General features: G+C 41.0%; 1 protein-coding gene and 1 long non-coding RNA gene across 9 annotated transcripts in view; one reads left to right on the top strand and one right to left on the bottom strand.

Moving 5' to 3' along the window:
• LOC105684710 overlaps positions 1-17,208 on the bottom strand; it is a 40,182-nt gene extending 22,974 nt beyond the window's left edge. Inside the window, exons 1-4 of one of the 8 annotated variants that reach the window (XM_048659082.1) lie at positions 15,360-17,208; positions 12,486-13,773; positions 12,009-12,401; positions 11,603-11,937 (exon numbers count right to left, since the gene is read on the bottom strand). In XM_048659082.1, coding sequence (XP_048515039.1) covers positions 11,603-11,846 — 244 coding nt within the window. In that variant the 5' untranslated portion in view covers positions 11,847-11,937; positions 12,009-12,401; positions 12,486-13,773; positions 15,360-17,208. Of the gene's footprint in view, positions 1-11,602; positions 13,774-15,353 lie in introns of those variants that run through there. The other 7 variants (XM_048659080.1, XM_048659078.1, XM_048659079.1 and 4 more) reach the window with 7 other exon arrangements.
• On the top strand, positions 4,800-11,593 carry LOC125501924. Its single transcript, XR_007279663.1, has 3 exons — positions 4,800-5,385; positions 5,445-5,599; positions 10,305-11,593. It is a non-coding gene; the product is annotated as an uncharacterized LOC125501924 (long non-coding RNA).
• Positions 17,209-25,199: the final 7,991 nt, after the last annotated feature.

Below are 25,199 nucleotides of genomic sequence, written 5' to 3'. Positions count from 1 at the left end.
GGAGAGCAGCTACGGGGCATCGAGAGGGCCCCGTCGACGCTCGTCCGACACCGAAGTATGCACCGGATAAAACGCGTCCCGGGGCCTCTTCTTTTACCTCAAACCTTATCCTCGAAACCTCCTCCGGATGAAACCGCGTATCTCCCCCGCTACGAGTCGATGATTTCCCGATGCTTTTCTCGTTTCTATCGTCTGATTTCGAGCGTCCTCGGATTCCTCGATAAACGTTATCTTTCGAACGAAATTTCGAGGCTCTCCGAAAACTTGCGCACCCCGACGTGTCGCAGTGTATTACGCGTACACGTGCGCGCGTATACCTATGGCTACGGGTACGTTATACATAGCGGGTCACGTCGCGCCACGCGACTCGACTCGGGTCAAACACGTGTGTCTCCCGAAAGCTCAGGTGTGCGGTCTCGCCTCGCGCCAACTCAAGTTTCCGGTTCACCTTTATCGTGCGCAAAAAACCTGTGCAACGTGTACGTATTCGTAGAGATGAGTGAGAGATGACGAGGAGTAGCGGAGGGTGTTGTGGGTAATTCGAATTACCAACCCCCCCCAAAAAAAGAGAGAGAGAGGGGAAAATCGAAGAAGAGTAAGGAGCAAGAAAAAGAGGAGACTACGTTACCGAGAATTTTCAAAAAGAGGAGCGTTGTCGATTTTTTTCTCAGAGGGTTTCCAAAGAAAAAATAACGAAAAAAAAACGGTTCCTTTTCAGCGGCGATTACGTCGTCTCGGCTAATGTGAAGAAAATTGAATCAAAGTCGAATCGGAGGAGGTAAAAAATGGAGAAAAAAAAAGAGAATTTGATGATTTTTTTTTTTGTCGCTTCAAAAATCTTGCGAAGTCCGGCCGAGTATTGAAAATTGAATGTACATAATGTATCAGTGTGTATAAATATAAATTTAAAACACATCTGCTTATGTATACCTATATGTACATGCATATTCATGGAATATAAATTATGCGAATGGTATGTTTGTTGGAGAAAAAAAAAAAAATAAAAGAGATAATAAATAAACATATTGTAAGAAAACGAAACGAAAAAAATTTATCAAAAGTTACATAATAATATGCATGTACACACCTATACGCGGGTATTCGCGTGTATCAAACGCTTGTAACAGACGCAACGACCTCGCTGCAGCGGTTTCGAGTGGCTGCCATAATTATTATTACCTAGTCTATGATCGAAGGTTTTTTCTTTCCTAAAAAACTTTTTTTTTTTTTTTCTTTTCCCTACCATCCAAACAATATCAGTTGCGCAATACCAAAAATTACGTTTATAATAAGGTTAACTTCGTGCAACGACACGAGAGAAAAAAGTTCGCCTAGACACGTGGTGTGTGCGTAATACCTGCCTATTATACCTGTATAATATATATAAAATAACAGGCGCGATATATAATTATGTACATTCACGTCATCGCGTGCATACGGGTCTACGCTTATATTTGTATCCCCACATCGTCGAGTGATGTGCAAAAAATAATATTTATTGACTTTTTTTTTTTTTAAGAAGAAGAAGAAGAAGAATTATTTCAATAATTTCATACACACGTTGAACGAGCGCACAGGTACACCGCGTGTAGAAATATTGAAGTTTGATTCGAAAATTATAGAAATGTCAATGTTCTGGAACGCAAGGACGTTTGATTTAGAACGGTGTGTGGATAATATTTAATGAACAGAGATATATATACGTACATACATATATATGTGTGCAGGTATATGCACGGAGATAGGTGAGTATATATGTGCGTATAAAAGTTAGTTTAGCTAGTATAACGGTCGGGGGAGATCATAAATCATGATTAATATAGATCATAAATCTCTGCATCAGACGGAGCTTGTTATTATCGCGATTATTATTGTTATACCTATTGCAGCAGCGTTCGTTTGAACTTCAAAGTTGCATAATATCCCGTTTACGTACGTACGTACGGCCTATAGGTATGTGAGAAAAAATCGGCAGCCAAATCGCCGAGCCACGCCCCCCCCGTTTTCCTCGAACACTGTAAACGGACGAAAATCGAAGGAACACCGAATCTAGTTTTCCGTTGCAGTCTAGCCCAGGGGAATTTCCGATTCCTCGAAACGCGAAAGGAAATTCAAAAATGGAATCGTCGTCGAGAGAAGGGGTACCCGAACGGCGAAGAGTTGGAGGGGAAGGAGTAGCACCGAGAGGAGGAAGAAGAAAAAAAAAAACAAGCAGCAAAAAATCAACCGAAATAAGGATGACAATTAAAAGGGAACAAATTTGGAAAGTTTATGGGTGAGTGGGCGCCTCGCGAGCTAGACAGTTGACAGACTCTCTCTCAACTTTGCACAATAGTAGGAAGAGCTAAAAATAGTCACTCGGAGACTCGCGTCTGCATCGCGTCGGCCTTGAGACTCCCACCGAAACCGGCGCGACCTCTCCTCTCCTCTCCTACTCTCTGAACCTCCTCCTTCTTTCTCCTCGGTTCTCTCTCTCTCCCTCTCTCTCCTCTCTTTTACGCTTTTTCCCGCCTCTCGGTACAACGGAGGATCCGAGAGGAGCGACTCTTTTTCATCCCCGTGCCACGTCTATTCCAATTTCCGTGATCGTCGTCGTCGTTTTTTTTTGGGTTACCTCTTATTTGGATTTTTCGTTTCTAGTCACCTTCCTCGTTCTCTCACCGCCAAATATCTTCTTCAAATTTTTTCCTCTCTCTTTTTCTCTTTTTTCACATCTGATTTTCATCGATTGGATATTTTTTTTGTGCGACACGATGCATGATCCGCGTATAAATAGAAAACGGTATACGCGGAGAGAGATTTCTGCCTCGGATTTTACGAATTTTGCGACGACAAGGACGCCTAGATTTAATGGGCGTAATCGCGTTCGTAGACTAGAAAAAGTCCCAGTTTGCAACTGAGAGAGAGAGAGACGTCGAAGGAAGATGAAAAGGAGAAGAATTACGTATAGAGCCCGCGTAGAGTTCACCGATCTGTAACTAGGAGTACGTCGAAATTCGGTCGGGGCCATAGCGTCCTCGTCGTGAATCACATCGCGGAAACCCGCCAATTATTATCCGAACACCCCGCAAGTTTGCCCAAAAAAAATTGTCCCTCTTTTTCGTTCGTTTATTCGTTCATTCGCTCCTCTTTTCTTTCCTCAGTATTTGAATTAGAAAATGGGAGAAAAGGGGGGAGGGGAGACGACGAAAAATGGCAGAAAATCGTGGGAATCCGAGGCTACGAGTAGACGTTTTTCAGGGAGCTAAATGGATCAGACAAAACGAAATAGGCTCGACTCTCACTTATTGCGACAATCGAGAGACGCGGCGAGAATAACGGTGAGAAAAACGTTTCGTTATATATACACGTTCGAAAGATCTCGGGGCGAGATGTGAGTGGAATGAAAAAGAACCCCGAGAAAAGAGAGAAGAAAAAAAAAAGAAAAAAAAAAAAAAATCAAGCAAAGTCAAAAGCTACGACGCGAGATAAGTGGAGATGAGAAGATTAATTTGAAGAAGAGAAACAAAACATGGATTACATTTGCGAGGTTCGCATGCCCGAGAGACTAGATTGTTTTTTTTTCAATTCAATAGCCTGAAAAAAATCAAAAATTTAAAGTCGCGATGAATTGACTAGGCGTACGTACGGGCATACCGATGTGCGTGTACGATCGGGCGAATTTTTGCGGTTCAGTTTTAGAACGTGAACGCCATGCACGTCGCCTTATTACAATAAACGTGACGCGTCGGCGGTCCCGCAACGGCACGTTGTGAAAAAAATAGAGGGGAAAAAATCAAAATAAAGAAACCAAAACAAACCAAACAGAGAAAAAAAAAAGAAAAAAAAAACCCTCTTTGTTTTGACTGGAACTCCGCTTTGTTGTGTACGACCCCGGTAAAAAAAAAAAAAAACAGATCGCCCTTACCTTCGAAAAGAACAAAACTCTGTGCTGTAATTGTGTTCGTATAAAAGAACGAAGAAGTAGCGCACGGATTGTTAGAAAACGAAATTGGAAAAGGGGAATGGACCAATTTCCCAGATCCTTCGATCGATCGATCGATTCTCCTTTCAATTCCTCTCGAATCATCCTCAGAGTAAGAATTTAAAAACTGACTAAAAATGAAAATAAAATGGATAACAAAAAAAAAAAAAAAATGAAAAAACGAGAACCGAGAAAAAGCAATGAACGGAATACAAAAATTTCGGTAAATACATTCCCACGTACTACGTGTGGAAATAAAGTAACGAAACCGTGTCGTAAAAGCGTGGAATTTAAAAATATTTCGATTTTTCCTCTCTCTGTTTTCGTTTCATTTAAATTTCCCTTATTTTTTGGCTTTTTTTTCTCTCCCCCCCTCCCCCCCTCCGGGGGAGAGGAAATTTAAACGGATCAAGCGTTCGCGCATATAGGCATGTACGCGGTGGGCACGTTTCACGTACGTCCGAATGATTTTCTCGGCGGAATTTTCACGTTTTTTTCCCCCCCCCCGCCGCGCCGCACGAAAATGCAACGACACAACAGAGAGCGGTGGAAAAGTGGCGCGGAACCGTGAGAGCGGTAAATAAGATTGCGTGTCCGTATTTATTTATAAACCTGAGCCGAGCGTCGTCATTATCATAATAATGACAATGATAATAATCAGGGATTCCGCGTTTAAATCTAATTGTAAGCGGGCGACCGGTGCCTCGGTTGAGAAACTCATCTCGTACCAGAGCGTACGTGTAACATTGTTGCAACGAGGTAGTTACGGTTGCTAATAATAATACATAGTATACGTTTATTGTACCACTTCAGATTCTCTTTGACTCGAGGTGGAGAGCTCCTCCTTTTTCCTCGACTCTTCTTCCTCCTCATCTCAATCTTCTCGGCCGGTCCGCCTCGCCTGCCTCCTGTTACGGTACATCAAAATCGCAAGACCGAGCGCAGAGAAATCACGAGCATACCGCGGCCCAGCGAGTCGGACAAAGACACTCCTTGTCGTTGCGCTCGTTCATTTTTGCCGAGGGTACAGATCGCGCGATGCGCTCTTGATGCATATATCCAGTATATCCCGGCGGGATAAGAAAACCGCGAGGGGGGGCCACCGAGAAAATTCTATTCCAACTACGACGTACTCGCACCGCGGTAATTTCGACAAACCCGTTGTATACGTATACATACGGTCCGTATAACCCCACCGGATTATAACTTCAGGGAACTTGCCAAATTACCCTACATTATACCCGCGTAAGTCCGAACAACACTTCGTGCGCTTTGAATAACGGCCCGAAAAATCTTCCGAGCGATGATAAAAAAAAAAAGTCCTTCGTTCCCAACGATTTTCTTCAAATATCGCGGACCGATTTAACGATCGAAAATTATTGTACCCGAAATCGAGAGTGAGTAGAGGAAGAAACAATAAAGTACGTATTCTATGCAGCGCGTTACGTGCGCACAGCTTATTCAAAATTCACGTGTCCAGGGCGAAGACCACGTGCGATAGGCACGTGACGGCACCGACGTGATCGAAGAATCGACCGAGGGAGGAAATGTATAAAAAAAAAAAACGTTAACGAAAAAGAGGAAAATGTCTGCAGAGGCTCTTGGCTTTTCTGGGTCACATACGTTGTTACAGGGGTGAGTTTTTTTTTTTTTTTGTTCGAAGCCTTCGAAACAACCCGTGCCGTCATCCGATGGAGATAAATAATTAAGATTTCGGTCGTTCTTCGTACGAACGCACGTCCGCGGAGGTGTACACGGATGACGTCGCGTCGGAATGTGGCGAAGAAAAGGAGCAAGAAAATAGGGGGGGAAACGAAAAAAATCGGGGGGGGGGGGGGGGGGGAAATACGTCCGCGCACTTGACACATCGCTGAAGAAGAAACGCGCGACGTGACTCATCATCGCTACCATATTACCGACCAACCTGATTCACCGTTCGTTTTGTATTTTCGTTTTCTTCTGCACACGCGAGACGAATCTCTTGGTGAAGTTCTACGCGCGTTGCATAGGTGCGACGAAACGAAAGATTGTTCAATTCTCAGCCCCCCCCCCCCGCCCACCCCTCGACGGTTTTTTTTCGCCCGAATTCGAATAATTCCGCCTTCGACGCTGCGTCTCACTCGCGTCCGCACTGAGTCGCGAAAACGCGTCGTGCGAATAAAACTATCGGCGATAAGAGGAGGTAAAAGAATGAGAAGAAAAAAAAAACGAAAATTGAAATAAAATGCGATTAGAAAAAAAAAAAAATTATCACGATAACTTTTCCAGACACTCCGACGATACGAGCGATAACGTAACGATGACGATCGAAAAAAAAAAGACTTGTATCACGTTTTATATAATTCCCCTCGGATCCGCGTTTCTGCAGATATCGCTGTGCATACGGTTGTGAAACGAAAAAAATAAAAAGCGAGGAAATTTTTTTGATAAAAAAAAAGAAAAAAAGAAAAAAAAACCCAACCAAATGCCTGGAACAAGTTTACTAGATATTCGCCTATATTATCCAAGGTCTAAGACCTCGGCTCACTCCACACTAAAAAGTATGCACGTGTGTACAGGGTGACGCGCGTTACGTGAACGCGAGAAACGAACATCCGGCAATAATATCTACATATAATATACACGTGTATATATGTATACATAAGGTATATATAATATGTAGAGACATATGTACGCGATACGTATGTATATCCTCGAGTATTTCAGGTATTTTCTTAGATATGTGTTTTCTCGTGGTACGTAAATAACCGTTTACACGAAGGCTCACGAAAGTGAGGGAATTATTCGGACGAAAAGCATCCATCGGGACGATCAGCTGTCTCCCGATGTCCAGAAATTGAATGAGTTGTTTTTTTCTTTCTTTTTTTCTTGTTCTCTTCTTTTCTTTTCGCGCGAAACCTACGAGTTTGCCAATTTCGATTTATTCTCATTTCGTCGATCGATCGTCACTGTATCGACGTAATTTTTAGCGCTGCATTTTTATACATACTATACACAAAATACACAGAAGAATTGATTTTTCGAGGCGCGCTGCGTCGGTTAGAGCACGCGCGGCAGAGATGTACATAGGTCCTCTCGTACAAGTAAACGTATACACGCGCGGCACAGCTATATATCTCTATTTTACAGTTGCTTCACGCCAACTTTCGAATTCTGTGCAAGCGATCGTTGTTTATTCGCGTGATCTCTTTTAAAAATAGGTCTCTCGGTATTTCATTCAAGGATCTCCCCCATACACCAGATACACCAGATACACCAGACGTGGACTAGACAGACATTCGGCGATGCATTCGTACGCGCCTCTAGACGACGTGCGTGCGGCATACATACACCCCGCCATATACCGTAATACCAACGCACTCGTCTATGTACCCACGTTTATTTCGCACACGCACACGCGCACACGCACACGCACAATGTAGGTTAATGTTATGTACCGTTGCACGAAATTATTTCTTCCATTTTTTTCTCTCTCTATCTCTCTCTCTCTCTCTCAAATATATCCCACGCGACTACTATATCATATATCCATACGCAAGGATCGTGTACATTGATGTACATCTACGTGTAGCTAAATCTCGATTATAATCGCGTTGCTCAATTTTCGAGAAAAATTTCGTTTCGTTACAGCGGTGAATACAAACACGGTGGAAATGACGAAAGAAGTAAAAAATGGGGGGGGGAGTTAATTTTTGTCAACGAGCTTCGTTAAGCGTGTAACGCACACGAGTCGTACGTATATCCGTATCGCGTATCTACGCGTAATTATCCAAGGTTTCTCTGGACTCTAATCGTCGCAGTCATCGTCATCGTCGTCTAGCCGTTATTAATTTCTGTACAAATATTACGATAGTTTACACCTCGGGGTACGGTAGACATTAGAATTTTTATAACGTCGACTGAGCAGATACACGCGTGTATACGACGCTGATATACATAGCTGTACGTACGTACGTACACGTATGATTCTTTATTTAGCAAACTCATGTATAATCACGTGTGTTTATTGAATTTATTCAACTAATATGCAATAACAATATACCTAGGTAGGCATATATTATGCGTCTACTGTGTATACGCGTACGACGTATCTTTGTACGTACAATAACAGACGCGACGTTTCCTTCTCGAGAAACGTTTAATTTTTTTTCTTTTTTCTTTTTCTTCAAACCATTAAAAGCACATTTTCCGTTTTTCTTTTTTTTTTCTTTTTTCTTTACCGCAGTTACTCCGAGATAATGATCGTGAAAATCCGCCATTTTGATTTTCTTTTTCGTCTCGTTGTACACAGCGATTTTCTTTTTCATTTGAAAATTTATTTTTTTGGCTCCGTTCGAGGCAGAAAAAAAAAAAAAACCACGAAAAAGAAGAAAGAAGAGACGGACAGCGTATCGAATGAGACACGCTCGTCTGTGGAGAAATTTTTATCGAGCGACCGGCGCGAAGTGTACAGGCTACGCGGTTCGTCGCCCGTGTTGTACACGGGGGGAGAGAGCAAAATATCATCGGACAAGAGCGCAAAAGCCAAGAAGAAAAGAAACGAGAGGAATAAACAAAGTGGAAAAAAGAGAATGAATGAAAAAAAGAAGCGAGGAGAAACGAGGGAAGGAAGAAAGCACATCGTATCGAGCGCTTCCAGTTTCAACTTTACCGCCGCAAAAGCATGGAAAAAAACCTCGACGAATAGTCGATGCCCCAGTGCTCTGCACTTGGCTCCACTTTTCCACCCTCTTCTCTCGCGGGGTTGTTTTTTTTCTCCTCCTCTTTTCTTCTGCTTTTGTTTTCGTACTCTCTTTTTTGCTACAACGTTGTAGCCCTCGGTTCCTCCCCCTCTTTATTTAGTCGCCGTTTCTATTCGCATATACATACACAACACGTGCGTATACCGTACACATATGTACATATCATCCCTCTGTATTCGCTCCTCTCTTTTTTTTCAAGTCATAATTTTTTCCCTTTCTCTCCTGCCCTTTTCATTTCGTTTTCATTTTTTTAATCATTATTTTTTCTCCCTACCCCGCGAGGTGTTCGTTTCTCTCTCCCCCATTTTCGCTCGTTCCTCACAGTTCTTCGCTGTTTGCCGTTTTCGAACTAACGTGGAGAAAATTTGCAAAGGGATGAAGAGACGTCGACCGAAACTTCGCTATCGCGGTCCTTCGTTTTCTTTCGGTTTTTCGATGTCTTTGAAAAGTAATTCCTCCCAGTCGATTTTTTCCTTGCATTCGCCTTGCCCGGTTAGCTTAGCTGGGCTCGACTCGACTCTGGCCGGCTTTACTACTAGCCTGAAAAACACTCACTCTCCGCCGCCTGGCAGCCTGTCGCCGCTAGACACGACCTACTTCAAGCCAAGGTAACTGACACGGCACGGCACCGCGACACGAAGTAACCAGTAGGTAAACTCCTCTTCGTCGAGCTTCGAGTTTCGTTAGACTTCTCCACGATTCTAGGATTCTCGCCGTACGTTCGTCTCTCTCTCTTTCCGTAATTCTTCGTCTCCCTTCTACTCTTCTCGAATCTTCATCTTCCCTTCTACCTTTCTTCTTCTTCTTTCATTTTCTTAACCGTCTCAATAATTATTGCGCGGTTCGTTCGTTGAATTTTTTCGTTCATCTCAATAGAAACGAAAGCGAGTAGAGAAAAAAATTAATTCATTGCAGCGTGCTACGTGATGTATTGTGCAACGCGTGTACGTATCATTTATTCAAAAAGTAGGTATGTGTACGGAATATATATGAAATTCTATATACGTGGTACACATATGTACGACATTCAACGCGATGAATATGTCAAGGATTCTAAAAAAGATCGATCCTTCGCCAAAGGAAAGGCGGCGATTCGCGTTCGGCGATGTACGATATTGAACGAAGAGATAAATGAAGAATAAAAAAATGTAATACAATAATAGTAAGACGAATACAGAATGAGAATCGTGCGGATTCGACGCATCGATTGATTACCGATCGTAAGAGATTCGTTTTTTGTGCGATACGAACCGACGATGGATGTAAAAAAAAAAAAAAAAAAAAGGAAGAAAGAAAGAAACCCACGGATGCTCTCTTTCTTCGTACCTGCTGTACACGTACATCAATTTATTGTACCGTAGGTAATAAATTGAATAAATTGTTAGACAACTAAATCGCACCGCTACTGCCACCTGTTATAAACTTTACGTACCGTTTACAGATAAATTTTTCGCACACAATGATCGAGATTTTTTAAAAAAAAATAATTTACGATTATTTTTCTCTCGCTTTTCTTTCCTCTTTTCCAAATCAAATTACAAAAGATTCGCCAAATCGATGATCAGTGGCAGCTGTATATATTTTAATTTTTTTCGCAGCATAGATTCAAACTACATAAAACTCGTACGATCGCGATGTACGTACATACGAGGGTTGCCATGACGATTTCGCACCCTCCACTTCCGCGGATCACCCTTGCCACCGTCACCTCTTCATGACCTACAAGCTACAAACCTACCTCACCGCGAATCGACGACGCGCGCTAGTTTTTACATTTTTTTTATTCGTCGCGAGACGAGATGCGAAAGTTGATGAACGTTGGGCGCTCTGAGAATGAATAAAATTGAGGAAGGAAGAACGAAGAAACGAAATTAGAGGAAAAAAAAAAAAAAACCGAGGAGAAAGAAGCAAGGGTGGAAAAAGAAGAAATGTGAGAAACCCTGTAATCTTGCTTGGTATGTAAAGTACCTTAAATATACATATGTGTGTACGCGAAAGTATACGTATGTACACATAAGTAAATATGTAAACCGTTGGAAAGGCTTCACTTTATATACCATTATTCCGTACACATAGATAGGCGAAGTATTCCGACAATTCTTTCTTACTTTCTTCATCGCTTTTCTTACATTTGGATTTTTCTTTTCCCAAATGAATCGTTATTGTACTAATTGCAATTCGAAGCAACGAGACGCGTGTGTGCAACTGACGAAAAAATAAAATAAATAAAGAAAATCAAAAAAACCCTACCATCCATCCACCCCGCATTCGAGTTTCCATCGCTTTAAGCTCAGGTGAAGGTAAAAATGCGTGGTAAACGTAAACGTGAATGTAACAGGGAAGAACGTAGGTGTACGACGTGTACGTACGTACCTACCTACATGTAAACGCGAAAGGACGTTAACCCTACGCTGGATATCCCCCTTATTTTTTACCTCCTTACTTTTTATTCATTTATTTAGTTATTTATTTATTTATATTTTTTCTCTCCTTTTCCCCTCGACCCTTTTTCTTTTTTTTTTTTTTTTCTCTTTTTGCTCTCCCCCGCCGAACGAAATCTCTATCTTAATATATTCCGTTGCGGCTCTCCTTCTGTTGCGCAGCACTCGACATGGGAAGCATAAAAATTCTATGTTTATGTACTACCGAGGAACTGCAGCGGTGTATACGTCTCTACGTACATATATACCTTATAAAGGAATCGTACACGTACACGATCGAGTATACAATAAATACCACGCGGTTATAGGCCGGCGTGGAGCCTTGAGAAATTTTTTTTTCATTCCCTCCCCATCTCTATCTTTGTGAGGTATTTTTTGTTTCATCGGTGATCCAGGCGTCGAATCGAAGGACATTGATTAGAATGGAAATAGCATAGATAAAGAGAAAAACTCACGTGATTCCATAGAGGTGCGGTGTGTGGGAGAAGGCGGCGGCAATTGGTCGACCGCGATCCGATTATCTTCTTCCTTTTCCTTTCCAGTCCCTTTATCGTGGTGAACCCGACGATGGGGTATTCGAGAAACTTCAGGCTGTATCCCCTCGACTTTTTCCCCCTCTTCGTCCCCGCCTCCTTCTTCTTCTTCGTCTTCTTCTTCTTCTTCGACTCCTGGCTCTCCAGGATTCGACCGCGGTGACATCGGCGCGGCAACTGTCGTCCTCTCCCGTGCAGGACCGCCGGACGATGATGCACCACCACCGAGACGAGTAACGACACTACCTACTTCACCGCTAACGTCAGAACTCGGAATCACTTTTTTTCCAAATATACCGACAACCCCCTTCGCCACTTTTTCATTTACCTTGTAATCACCACTAGCACCTGCGCCACCCTCGACGACTTCCTCGCCGATCGAATAATCCGTTACATTTGCGAATTTACCGTCGACATTCTTTTGAAAAATCGAACTCACCTTGACGTCGTCAACTATCCCCGTAACGTTTCCCCCGCGTTTCACGCCGAGGAAATCGTTACTCTTTAGAAAATTCTCTACCGCACTTCTTTTAACCGGTCCAACGACATCGGTAGCCGGGGGCCCCTCCGACTCCTCGTCTTCCGAAGCTGACGACGACGACGACGACGACGACGACGACGACGACGAAAATCTTCTCTCCGGACCTCCGTCGAGGAATTTGGAATTTTTGTCGAGGGACTCGCGCTCGCCGGCGTCGCGGGGGGTCGATCCGTAACTTTTCTGCAATGATTTCGACTCGTCAGCGGTGTAAAGTACGCGGGGAACGCGATTGTATTTATCGTTAATTTCGTCAACCGAACCTACAACTTCAGCGGAAGACGACGAGGATGCCGATGAGGAGGCTACGACGACGACGACGACGAGTAGAGCGAGGCCGAGAAAGTTAACAAGAACCAGGGGAAACCCCAGCCCCGGCCCCGTCCCCGTGGTGGCCCCCACACCCCCCTGACGCCGTCCCACCACAGGACGACAGAATGTCCAGTCCAGCTGTCCGCGCGTCGCCCTCCGTGGCGAATTGAATACCTTCCACTCCCTCTTCTTCTTCTTCTTCTTCTTCTTCTTCTTCTTATTTCTTTTTCCTTCGCCGCCCTTTTTCCTTCAATTCTTCGTTTTCTTCTCCTTTTTCTTCTTCCTCTTCTTCTACTTTTCTCCTAATTTTCAAGAAAAGTATTTCCAAGTCGTAGGAAAAACCACAAAAACACTACTGCGGACGCATATTTGATCCAGGGAACAGAGAGAGAGAGAGAGACGAGAAAGATAAAAAAAAAATTGATAAAAATTGAATGAAAATAAATCAATGAAAAATAAAAAGAAATAACAAACAGAAAGATGCGAAGAGAGAAAAATTAAAACAACAAAATCAATAATAATTTCAATAAATAAAAAGAAATAAAAACTGTTACCGAAATATTACCGATCCCGCACTTCTATTAGCTATCAGGGTTTCTTCTTCGGCATCACTATTATCATCAGTATTATTATTTTTATAATCATCGTTAATTTTATAATTATCATTGGCGTTGTCGTCGTCATATAGTTGGCATCACGGTAGGGATCCACGTCGCCTAGACCACCGATGATCTTCACCAAGTTCAAGATCATCTTGTGATCGTTTGATTACCGATCCTATTGTTATCCGCGAAAACGATTCAATTTGCATTATATTTATTACGTTTATCAACTTTTTCTAATTATTTTAAATCCTCAATATATATATATATATATATATGTGTGTGTATAGATATATATATTTGTATCAATATTTATTTACTTAAATTTTAAACTGGCCGATGGGATGTTTGTTTATTCATCTAATTTATTTGATTATATAATTTATTTATTTGACTATTTATGTATCTGCTAATATATTTTGATTATTGTTTGAATTTGCTAGTTATTAATTTATCTATATGCTTAATTTTTTTTATCAAACTCGGGGAACAGGCTCTTGCCTCGATAAAGAACACGTTTAATTCAGGCTTTTTGATTTGATTTGATTATTGATTAATTAATTAATTTATTAATTCGCTTACTTAATTTTCTTCTCCTATATTTTTCCAAGTTTTCAGTCGATAGATGCCAGTTAAGTGGCCTGAAACAGAAATGGAGAGGAAAAATTCAGTCAATTTGTAAGATTCGTGTACACATACGTGTAACAATGATAGCAGAGGCACGCAAATAAAATGAATACGGTTTTTATTTTTCTTAAAAAAAAAAAGAAAAAAATTCCCTCGCTCATGACTCCGAAGAAACTGCAACACAACAACTATCTGTATGTGCGGTATAACCGCATTCCAACCTCCCCCAAAAATAGCTAATAAAACGATCCTCTTTCCCCTTTCCTTTCCAATCTTTATTTTACTTTCTTTCATTCCAGTGTTATCTTTTATTCTTTGCTTGCCCCTGACAGGATTGAAATTTAAAAGCGAAGAATGCAAAAAAAAAAAAACTGCACGTTATTGGAGAATATTTCCATAAGTGTGCAGTTATTAATATTCCTCAATTATATACACGTGTCTCAAGACCAGAACTATTGTTCGTCTTCAGATATCTTCATACATAGGTGTACGTAATGTGGGTACATACATATGTATGTATAAATGACAGACGTCATACAAGAGACGAGGGTAGAACAAAGAAAAAGAAGGAGGAATAGAATGTGATCGGTGGGCAAACAATGATAAATGTTTCATACAACGAACAAAAGCGAATGGAAACTGAGATAACAAAAACTCGATAAATAATAACACTGTGAATAGTCGTAGCATTAATTGGTAAACAAATATGATATTATTCAACGACAATAGAGTATCGAATTAATCGAGATATTGTATCGCTGGCATCGTTATAAAGTCACGAAGATATCGCATGGATGGTTTTTTTTTTTTCTTTATTCTTTTCTCCTCTGCCTCTTTTCTCTTATTTTTTATTTATTATCTGCGACCTGTCTTCTTTCTATACCGCGTTAAATTTTCATCTCACTTTGTTCTAAACCTAGTGAAAACGATATTCCTAACTCGTGAGAGATCAGGAAGACTGGAGTGGTTTAGAATCATAGATTTTGACGGTAATAATAAATTAGGGTGTAAGCCAAAAGAAAAAGTAGAGTTGGGGGGGGAGGGAAACGGGCAGGTCGCGTGCTAAAAATGTGAGAACGAGGGGGGAGAAAGAGAGCGAGAGGCGAGAGAATGAACGTGAGATAAATTGAAAGACAAAAAAAGAGGAGGTCTCAAAGATGCCGCTGGAAAAAATCTAGGTTCTCACCAGAGAGCGATATAGAATAGAGAGGTTGGTTTGGGATTGTTGAAAAGTAAAAATTTGCCCGGCACGCGCCGCGGGCGTTCTATATTTGAATGAAACCCGCGAACCAGAAGGAGCAATCGGCGGTCGAGGGGGAGCCAGCGGCATCAACCAACCAACCAACCGACCGAGAAAACCAAAGCAAACCAACCAACCATACAAAATACGATTCCCACCACTATCCAAAAAAGAGCAGAAAACACGAGCCTTGTGTTGTCCACTCACCTACGAATATAAATAAAAAGAAAAATTGTACAACAAAGAGAAACGCTGAAAAACACAACGACCAATCAAAGGGAAGCTTGATAGTAACGATAATGATGATTGAAATAAATTAACGTATGAATGAGAGTTGGAAATTAATAAACCTACACCTACTTCAGGCAGTGCAGGCCAATCAGGGTGGAGATGAATTTTACACGTCTCGTCTCTTATTCCCGTTGTTGTTCTCGTTGTGACGATATTTTTCCTTGTATTCATCAGCAGCAGTGGTGGTGGCGGTGGTGGTGGTGGTGCCAGTAGTTCTAGTTGTAGTTGTAACAGTGGTGGTTGTAAGGCCTGGGGACGACACGACGCACAACTAGGGGTCGAACTTTTTTAGTTACGATCGACGACGAAACACAGCAGCAGCAGCAGTAATAGCACTAAACTCTCTCTCTCTCTCTCTCTCTTTCTCTCTATGAGAGAAAACCCACCACTGTTCACCTATTATCATAGACGTCTATTGCGAGAAAATAGACAGAATGAATAACGACGAGGACGATTAAGACGACGACAGCTACGTCAAAATGTAATTGTTTGCGAGCGTGCATACAATCGTTATGTACAACGATTATTGTTGTTGTTGTTGATGATGATGTGCGTTGCTATTATTATTAGTAAACGAGACTTGTTGAATACCGGGGTTAGAGGTGGTGAATCAGCTTTGACGATGTATCACTGCGTCGTCTCGCGCGTTTCGGTTACAGGAGCGAATATGATAACGTTGTCGAGATGAAGAAACCACCATAACCCTTTTTCGTATCAATTTGTAGACGACGACGCGGCCGCGAGGACCCGAAGCCGGCCATACTGGGTGCTGCTGCTGCTGCTGGTGTTCCTACTGCTGCTGCCGCTGTAGTTTCTTCTTCCTTTTCTTCCTCTCCTCCTTTCTTTTCCTCTTCTTCTTCTTCTTCTTCTTCTTCTTCTTCTTCTACTTTTGCTTCTGTTTCCTCGTTGCCCACCACTACAAACACGAACGACAACACAATGACGAAAATCACAAACACCGTTACTAATAGACCGCCAATTGATGTTTGCTGTTCGCGATGTTGGTAGCGCTGCTCGCACCGCTGCTGCTGCTGCTGCCGCGACACGAGACCACCGAACACATGGAGTACGATATTTTTTTTCCCCCCCAACTTTTGGACGTTTTTTTTATTCCACTCACCGCTCCTTCCTCTTATTCTTCTTCTATATTGCGATTCCTCTCCTCACCGACTCCTCTACGCATACAGCGACGTAAAATGTCCGCACACGACGCGACGACGCACCGACACTCCGACAGGCACCACCATCATCAATTCGATATTCGACTGTTGATGCTCCCTTGTTTTTTTTTTTTTTTCAAATCTTTCTTCCTCTTCGGAATTCCGTTCTCCCTCTCTTTTACGCGGGTAAACGTAATAACACGAATTTAATTCATTCGCAACGTTATCAGCTCCCATTCGGTATATAAATACCGAAAAAATATATAAATCAAAGCCAAAGAGATAAAAAAAAATGAGAAAACAAAAGCTACCCTTAAAAATGTCGAAATAGGTTAGATTCAACGCCGAGGCAACTGTCCACGATCGTACTTTACCCTGTGTTGTTTACGTTGTTAGAGAATCGAAATTTTGACGTTGACGAAGAATCACCCGTCTCCTGTGTTGTTTACGTTCGACGATAGGGTGTTTCTGGAGACGTTGTATTTTTCTTTAATTGAGGTGTTATTTACACTTGACGCTGTTGTTCGGCGAGATCGTTTATCTAAGAGTCTTTTCAATTTCGTGTATCAAGTAGAAACGGAACGATGAAAATGCATGAATAAATGACAGAGAAAAAAGATGAATGAATCAAATGAAAAGAATAAATAAAACACATGCCTTTGCGGTAGATAGGAGTATCAATGGAAGCCGAAGATTATTATCCGCCTAATCTCTGATCTGAGGGTTTTAATGATAAAAATATTTCAGCACACGCGAAACAAGTTTTTGGCGCAGTACGCGAGGCCGCCAGCCTGATGGCACTGTGCTACGGGTTACTGAGACACGGGACACTGACTCGGACATTTTCGTATTTCGACACGAACACTTCCGACTTACTTCCTGGGATGAACTGCCTGCTGACGGCTTCCACCCTCGCCGAACCTTCGACCACCTCTGATCACCTGCATCCCACCCCTTCTTATTTATAATCATGCAATTTCCTCCTTTTATTTATTTATTTCAGAGACGATCAATTAATTAAATCCTTCTTCGAATCGAAGAAATTAGACAAAAATCAATCAATCGATCAAGTTTCACTCAATCAATGTAATGCAGGATCTTACATGATCTGATCATTCACTTTCCTCCTTTTATTCATTTATTTCAGAAACGATCAGTTAATCAAATCCTTCTTCGAATCGAAGAAATTAGAAAAAAATCAATCAATCGATCAATTTTTGCTCAATCATTGTAATGCAGGATCTTATATGATCCATGATTTTCATTCAATTGGAATTCGAATCGTCAGAAGTTATTTCTTTGTTGAGAAAAATTGAGAAGTCAATGTTTTTTCTGTTGTCTTTTTCTGTCTAAAATTCTTGAGACACGGTATTTTTCCATCCATTCAAGCGAAATGCTCGAAAGGAGACGGGAGGAAATTTCAGTCGACGAATATGGGAGAGAAACATCGAATTATCCCTATACTGATTTAATCAAGCTAATTGAAGCGAATCCGTTGTACCTCTGGTATATACACCGCATATACTATATACTAGCATAATGGAGAACTTTTTAACGACTGTAGAAAGTCACCTGAGGCTATAATTAGGTATAATGCTATGTAATGTTTCCGTAATAGGGTTCAGGTTTCGATCTATACGACGTCTGTACGTAACGGGAGGGTGAGTCGGCGAAGAGGGTTGCGAGGGTGAGGCAAGTTCTTTGAAACCTGGATGTTTTTTTTTTTTTTTCTGTATAATGTATACACGACTGTACGGAGTTTTCCCCAAGCCCCGCACGGTTCCGCCAAGTTAACGAATTAGCATGAAAGTTGTTTGAATTTATAAGAAAAAAAAAAGCAATAGGAAACTCCGCTCAGGCAGCCATATAATAAAATAATTATACTTTCGTTTGTATTAATTTTGTTTATCGACAAAATCCGTTGACGATTTTCAAAAAACTTGGTTCAGGTCTTTCGTCTTCTTCTTTCCTTGTGAGCAACGCAACAAAAACTATCTATTGAACAAATAAAATAGATTTTACTCACAATCAGATACTTCTGTGATGCGTCAGAAGTTTAAAACGAAATTCTTTTCGTCCAACCGTCGAAGAAAATTCGAAAATTCTGAAAAAGAGCAGAAGCAAAAATAAATAATTGGAAAAGGATGGTCAGACAAGAACGTGTGGAAGTACAGTGTACGTCGGACTACATGAATAAGGGGTGCGAATTTACCGTGCGTGTGAGTTTCTGTGTCACGTGGGGCTGGTTTGGATCATTGTTCGTTGTAGGTGAGGCTTAGGGGTAGGCCAAGGTCGCGGTCTCCTCCCTCTGCAATAAAACGCCATACAGCAGCGAAAGTTATTCAAAACTTTCAGGTCAGATTGAAATTTTATACATCGCCTATTTATTGTATATTTGTGCAGCGTGGCTGCGTTGTAAATTAAATGGAATAATTGTACGATAAATATTCCTAACAATGAAATAACGAATGCATCGCAATGCCCAGGTATTACGAACAACGACGGTAATTCTAATTGTGATAATCCGACAGAAATGTTATTTACCATGTTGCTGGAATCGTTATGGTTTTTCTCTCTCTCTTTTTTTTGTTTTCAATACTTATTTTTTAATTCTTTGTGCAATTTCAACTTTCATTTCAATTCATTATACCCGTCTCACAGCTCGCGTCTTATACCTATGTACTTGGCGTGCATTTTTACTGCAGGTCGGTTTATTGCTGAAGAGCTCGGGAGCAGATTATATATCTACGGAGTAAAACCGTACGTAATGAAAAAAATTAAAGAAAATTAAATTAAATTGAATAAAAACAAAGAAGAAAATTATGTAATAACTGTACGAAACATATTTATCGAATATTTTTATACCACGTCGTTACGTTATCACTGTAATATCGCGCAGTTGTTGTTGTATTCGTGTAATGAAATTTTTCTTCTTTCTCTTTTTCATATCGTACATACGTGTGCATCGCGAATGCGGTGAATAAAGTTCATTTATTTCAATTAACGATACGTCATCGTTCGTATCAAGAAAAAAAATTTCCCGATTGGATATAATTTCAAATATACACCTGAGATGACGTGTGCGCGTGAAATGGATCTTGCTTTTTCTTTCTCACAGTTTTTAATTCACGCGAGGTCCCTCGATTTTAATTACCTGTATCAATTAGCGTTCGTGTACCGCCGATTTCTTATGCACTCATCTTGCGTGCACGCATTTCATTTTGCACGTATGATAATAAAAATAAAATGGAAAAGAAGGAAAGAGAAAAATGAAAAGAAAAAGATGTTGGACGATTATTTGTTTGTTTTTTTTTTTTTTCTCATCCTCTCTTTTCTCCCGCTACCGCATCGGCGTATCATGTGCATACATACGTGACGTTCGTTTTACTAGCAGCGGATCGTCGACGGACTCTCGCATCTCGTCTCGACGGTGCGGTTGGTGTTAAAAAAACATAAACATTGATAATCGGTCAAAGACCTCGCTGCGGCGATGAATGCTGGCTTGCAAATTCCTTTCAGGCGAACGATCCCCGTTCCTCCATTTTCTCATTATCATACATCGCCTCGGCCGTACACGAAGGCACAATGTACCGCAATCTGCAAAATTGGCAATACCGTATCAAAAGAAAACGAGAACAAAAAATAAGACCTTTCGAATCCTGCGTAGAACTGCAAAGGTAGGATAACTCCTCGTGATAACTCGGGGGTCGTTGCGAATCCGGGGGTGAAATCTGTACGTTACGGTAAAATAATGACGTGCGGATTTCTAAGGGCGTCGTATTCTCGCTACGTCTGGTCGTTGTCCGGATCGGTTTGTCGTACGTCACCTTTTTCAATTTGCGAAACGTCGGACGTCGGCCGGTCGTTGAGAAACCGACCATCGGAGTTCGTTCACCTCTTCCAGAGTTTGTTGCTTCTGTTCCTCACGGTTGGACTTTTGAAGCGACGTCTTATCGCCGTTATTAAGCTCGCGATGTAGTCTGCTGCCGCCGCTGCCGCCGCTTCTTCTTCTTCTTCTTCTTCTTCTTCTTCTTCTTCTTCTTCTTCTTCTTCTCCTCCTTACTCTTCTTCCTTTCCTCACGTTATCCCGCGTTCACCGCCCGCCTTCCTTGATAACTTTATGGGAAAGATGCAGCGGGGGTACTCGTCCAATGGAAGTTGATCACTTTTCTCCTCTCCTCTCCTTCTCTGCATGCGGACTTCAGACTCGACACCGCTCGTGCAGATTGTAGTTCCCTTTGGTACGAACTGCTTCGAATTTACTTCCCCGGTCTGCACCGAGGACGCAAATCCTTCCTTCTTCTTCTTCTACCAGTTCGTCTATACCTCATCGTCCCCTCCGGTGATAGAGAGGATTTTAAAAACCGACGATCGAGACCTTGTCAAGCTTCTGTAAATTGAATGAGAAAAAAAGAAAAGTCATAATTAAAATTAATTAACTATGGATACAGACTCGCCCTTTGTTAGCAAAGCTTTGGCCTGACGTCGGAGAGAAATAAAAAGTTTCATGATTTTCAGTTTCTTTCGCATGAAATTGATCTTTGTTCGCCAAAATTCTTATTCTATTTTCTCCGCCATTCGCACGTTCTCTTGTCGCGTGCTCGGTCGCGTTATTTTTTTTCCGCCATTTCCGATTTGTTCCTCGAACCTGAACTTTGGCCGCGGACCTCGGAACCGTAACGAGGTGCGATTTGGAATTGGAATCGAACGAAATAAAAGCGAACAAAGAAAACTTTCGATAGCAATCAAAAATCTACTCAGCCAAAGTGAAGATTCGCCGTAACGTGTATCGTTATGTACGGTAAATCTATGCGTAGCCAGAATAGTAGCGCGGGGCGTTAGATCGAGGAATAAATCTGTAGCCGTTGAAAAAGGTGTCTACTAGAAATAGTAATAATAAAATTCGTCGAAACGGGGTGAAAAAGGGACGGGGTAGCGGTACCTCTTGCCGGGGTTTGGTCGGGGGGGTGGAACGGAGTATTTTAACTTTTTAGGGGCGCCGGGCGCGGGGGTTGCACAGCGGTAGAAGCCGAGCAGTTCACTTGAACAGTTTGGTCGGTTTGTTGGTTGGTAGGTTGGCTTGTCTGCGGGGGAGTCGCGGGGGCAGCGAAGAGGGGGGTAAAAGGGACGAGGGAGGAGTAAGGGGGTTCAGTCTAGACGGGAGTCCCCCCACCACTCAGACTGCGAGCAGACAGGTTGCACCCAATGTCGTAGCAACCCCGATGCTGTTGCCGCCGATGCACTTGCCCGAATATCTTTTCTATCTATTGCATTCGCCACGTTGATCGTTCAGCCCTGGCGTAATCTCGCGTCTCCTAGGTGTGCTCGCACGCTCGGGATTCCTTTGAATTCTTTTTCCCCTTCTTCGAGTCAATCTTACGATCGACGTACACGATCGAACGATTATTGTCGATATTCCTGTCGTCTTTCTCTTCCTGAAATTACGTTAGAACAGAAATTAACGTTGCACCTGATTTTATTTCTTCGTATTTATGAATTTCTCCGTTCTGCTTTCGCCAGAAAATTTCACCATGCTTGGAATAGCCTACGTTTCACAATGGCTTTATTTCTATTTTTTTTTCAACGTCCCTTTTTTTCTATTGCACGTGAAAAATTAGCTCGACTGGGCATCGCTGAGGAGGAATACATATATGCGTACGGTATATATCTGTGTACGCGTAGATATGTATCGTACATTCATGCATATATGTATAGCGGGGGTTGGGTGTTTGCACACATTCCCGCGATTCACGCCAATTATTCGCTGGCTGTAGGGGATTTGAAAATAGAAGAAAAAAAAAAAAAATGCTTGACAAAAAATAAACCACCGAAAATTCGACCCCTACTACTTTGCTTTTTTTTTTATGGTCGATCATTTCGTGGGGTGTATAACAGATCTGGTTGGTCGGGTTATTTAGTAGATACATACATATATGTACGTATGAACCTGAACATATAATATACACGTACATATATATTTATATATGGATAGGTGTCATGTTCTGATTAACTTACCACCAAACAGGGTTTATTTGATGGTGTATAATTTCTGTACGAACCTCCTGTATATGCATGAAGGTATTGATATAATTATATAGATATATGCGCGGTATGAACGAAGTAGGGGATGGATTTTTTTCATCATCTATTGGTCTACTTTTCTCTTTTTGTCTAAGGGTAGTTTTCAAATTAACTTACTCTGTATTATTTATTGATTGATTCGTCCTTTTTTCCTGTACTTTCAATCCGATTTCAATATCATTCGTTCCTTTTTTTGTTGTTGGAAATGGGTAATCATTATTCCTCGATTCTGCAAAAATGAGAAATGAAAAGACACCGAAAAAATAAACGATAAAAAAAGCTGATGGTTTTTCATATAGGTTCGTGCATGTACATACGTGCTATACGTGAATGAAAGTATGTATATACATACATATATACACGGTGTACATGCGTAAAAGTGAAAGTAGGAGAGAGGGGAATGAAAAAAAGCAAGGGAAAAAAAGAAAAAAAAGGAAAAGAAAAACGTTAAAGAGAGCGGAAAATGAGGGTGCGATTTAAAGAAACTTTTGATATACATATGTTCGTACATATGTTTTCGTAAGGAACACGAATACGTCGATTGGATTAGGTTTGGAACGAATCCCTTCGAAATATCCTTGATTTTTCGATTTTTGGGTTGATAAAGTAGCGATAACTCGATCAATTTTAAAGATAGGTCAATTTGGCTTTTGGATGCGGATTCCTGAGCTGATTATACGTGAGATCACCCTTGAAAAGCCGAAAAAAAAAATCGTTTTTGAGGCAAAAAAAAAATCATTGTTTTAATTGGGTTTAACGAGCTTTTCTGACGTATTTTTACCTCAGGAATCCGAATCTGAAGGAAAAATTGATCTATCTCTGAAATTGACCGAGTTATCGCCAATTTTCAACTTTTAGGGTTCGAAAATAAAAAATTGTTTTTTTAGTCTATCTTGATGTAATTTGAGCTCAGGAATCCGAATCTGGGAGAAAAATTGATCTTACTTCGAAAATGACCGAGTTATCCCCATTTTTTCGCATTTTTTGGCATAAATTTGAGGATATCTCAGAAGGAAAAAATCGTAGCTCAATTTGGACAACGGATTCGTGTTCCTGAGGTCAAAATACATAAGAAAAGTGCCATACGATCAAATTTGAAAAATAAAAATTTTTAGTCAAAATTTGAAAAAATCGTAAGGGGTACCCCTTGAAAAAATCTCAAATTTTGGCCAAAAATTGTTGTTTTTTAAAATTGATCGTAAGACACTGTTCTCATGTATTTTGACCTCAGGAATCCGATTCCGAAAGGAAAATTGATCTATCTCTGAAATTGACCGAGTGATCGCCAATTTCCAGCTTCTCGGGATCAAGAATAAAAAATCCATTTTATCGTCTATTTTAATGTAGTTCGTACCCAATAATTTGAATCTGAGACACTGAGAATTGATCGTATGGCACTTTTCTCATGTATTTTGACCTCAGGAACACGAATCCGTTGTCCAAATTGAGCTACGATTTTTTCCCTCCGAGATATCCTCAAATTTGAGCCAAAAAATGCGAAAAAATTGGGATAACTCGGTAAATTTTAGAGATAGATCAATTTGGCTTTCAGATTCGAATTTCTGAGATCGAAATACATGAGAATAGCATGGGAAACCCAGGAAAATAAAATGTTTATTTTCGACCCAAAAATCGATAAATTTGCGCGGGTTCAAATCCCCTTCGGGATTTTTGGGCGAATTTTTTTTTTTTCTCGCGAATTGATCGTGAGACACTGTTCTCATGTATTTTGACCTCAGGAATCCGATTCCGAAAGGAAAATTGATCTATCTCTGAAATTGACCGAGTGATCGCCAATTTCCAGCTTCTCGGGATCAAGAATAAAAAATCCATTTTATCGTCTATTTTAATGTAGTTCGTACCCAATAATTTGAATCTGAGAGACTGAGAATTGATCGTATGGCACTTTTCTCATGTATTTTGACCTCAGGAACACGAATCCGTTGTCCAAATTGAGCTACGATTTTTTCCCTCCGAGATATCCTCAAATTTGAGCCAAAAAATGCGAAAAAATTGGGATAACTCGGTAAATTTTAGAGATAGATCAATTTGGCTTTCAGATTCGAATTTCTGAGATCGAAATACATGAGAATAGCATGGGAAACCCAGGAAAATAAAATGTTTATTTTCGACCCAAAAATCGATAAATTTGCGCGGGTTCAAATCCCCTTCGGGATTTTTGGGCGAATTTTTTTTTTTCTCGCGAATTGATCGTGAGACACTGTTCTCATGTATTTTGACCTCAGGAATCCGATTCCGAAAGGAAAATTGATCTATCTCTGAAATTGACCGAGTGATCGCCAATTTCCAGCTTCTCGGGATCAAGAATAAAAAATCCATTTTATCGTCTATTTTAATGTAGTTCGTACCCAATAATTTGAATCTGAGACACTGAGAATTGATCGTATGGCACTTTTCTCATGTATTTTGACCTCAGGAACACGAATCCGTTGTCCAAATTGAGCTACGATTTTTTCCCTCCGAGATATCCTCAAATTTGAGCCAAAAAATGCGAAAAAATGGGGATAACTCGGTAAATTTTAGAGATAGATCAATTTGGCTTTCAGATTCGAATTTCTGAGATCGAAATACATGAGAATAGCATGGGAAACCCAGGAAAATAAAATGTTTATTTTCGACCCAAAAATCGATAAATTTGCGCGGGTTC

The sequence above is a fragment of the Athalia rosae genome, chromosome 7 (assembly GCF_917208135.1).
Source record: "Athalia rosae chromosome 7, iyAthRosa1.1, whole genome shotgun sequence".
In the NCBI taxonomy this organism is placed as follows: Eukaryota; Metazoa; Arthropoda; class Insecta; order Hymenoptera; family Athaliidae; genus Athalia; species Athalia rosae.
This window is presented reverse-complemented; position numbering and strand designations above follow the sequence as displayed.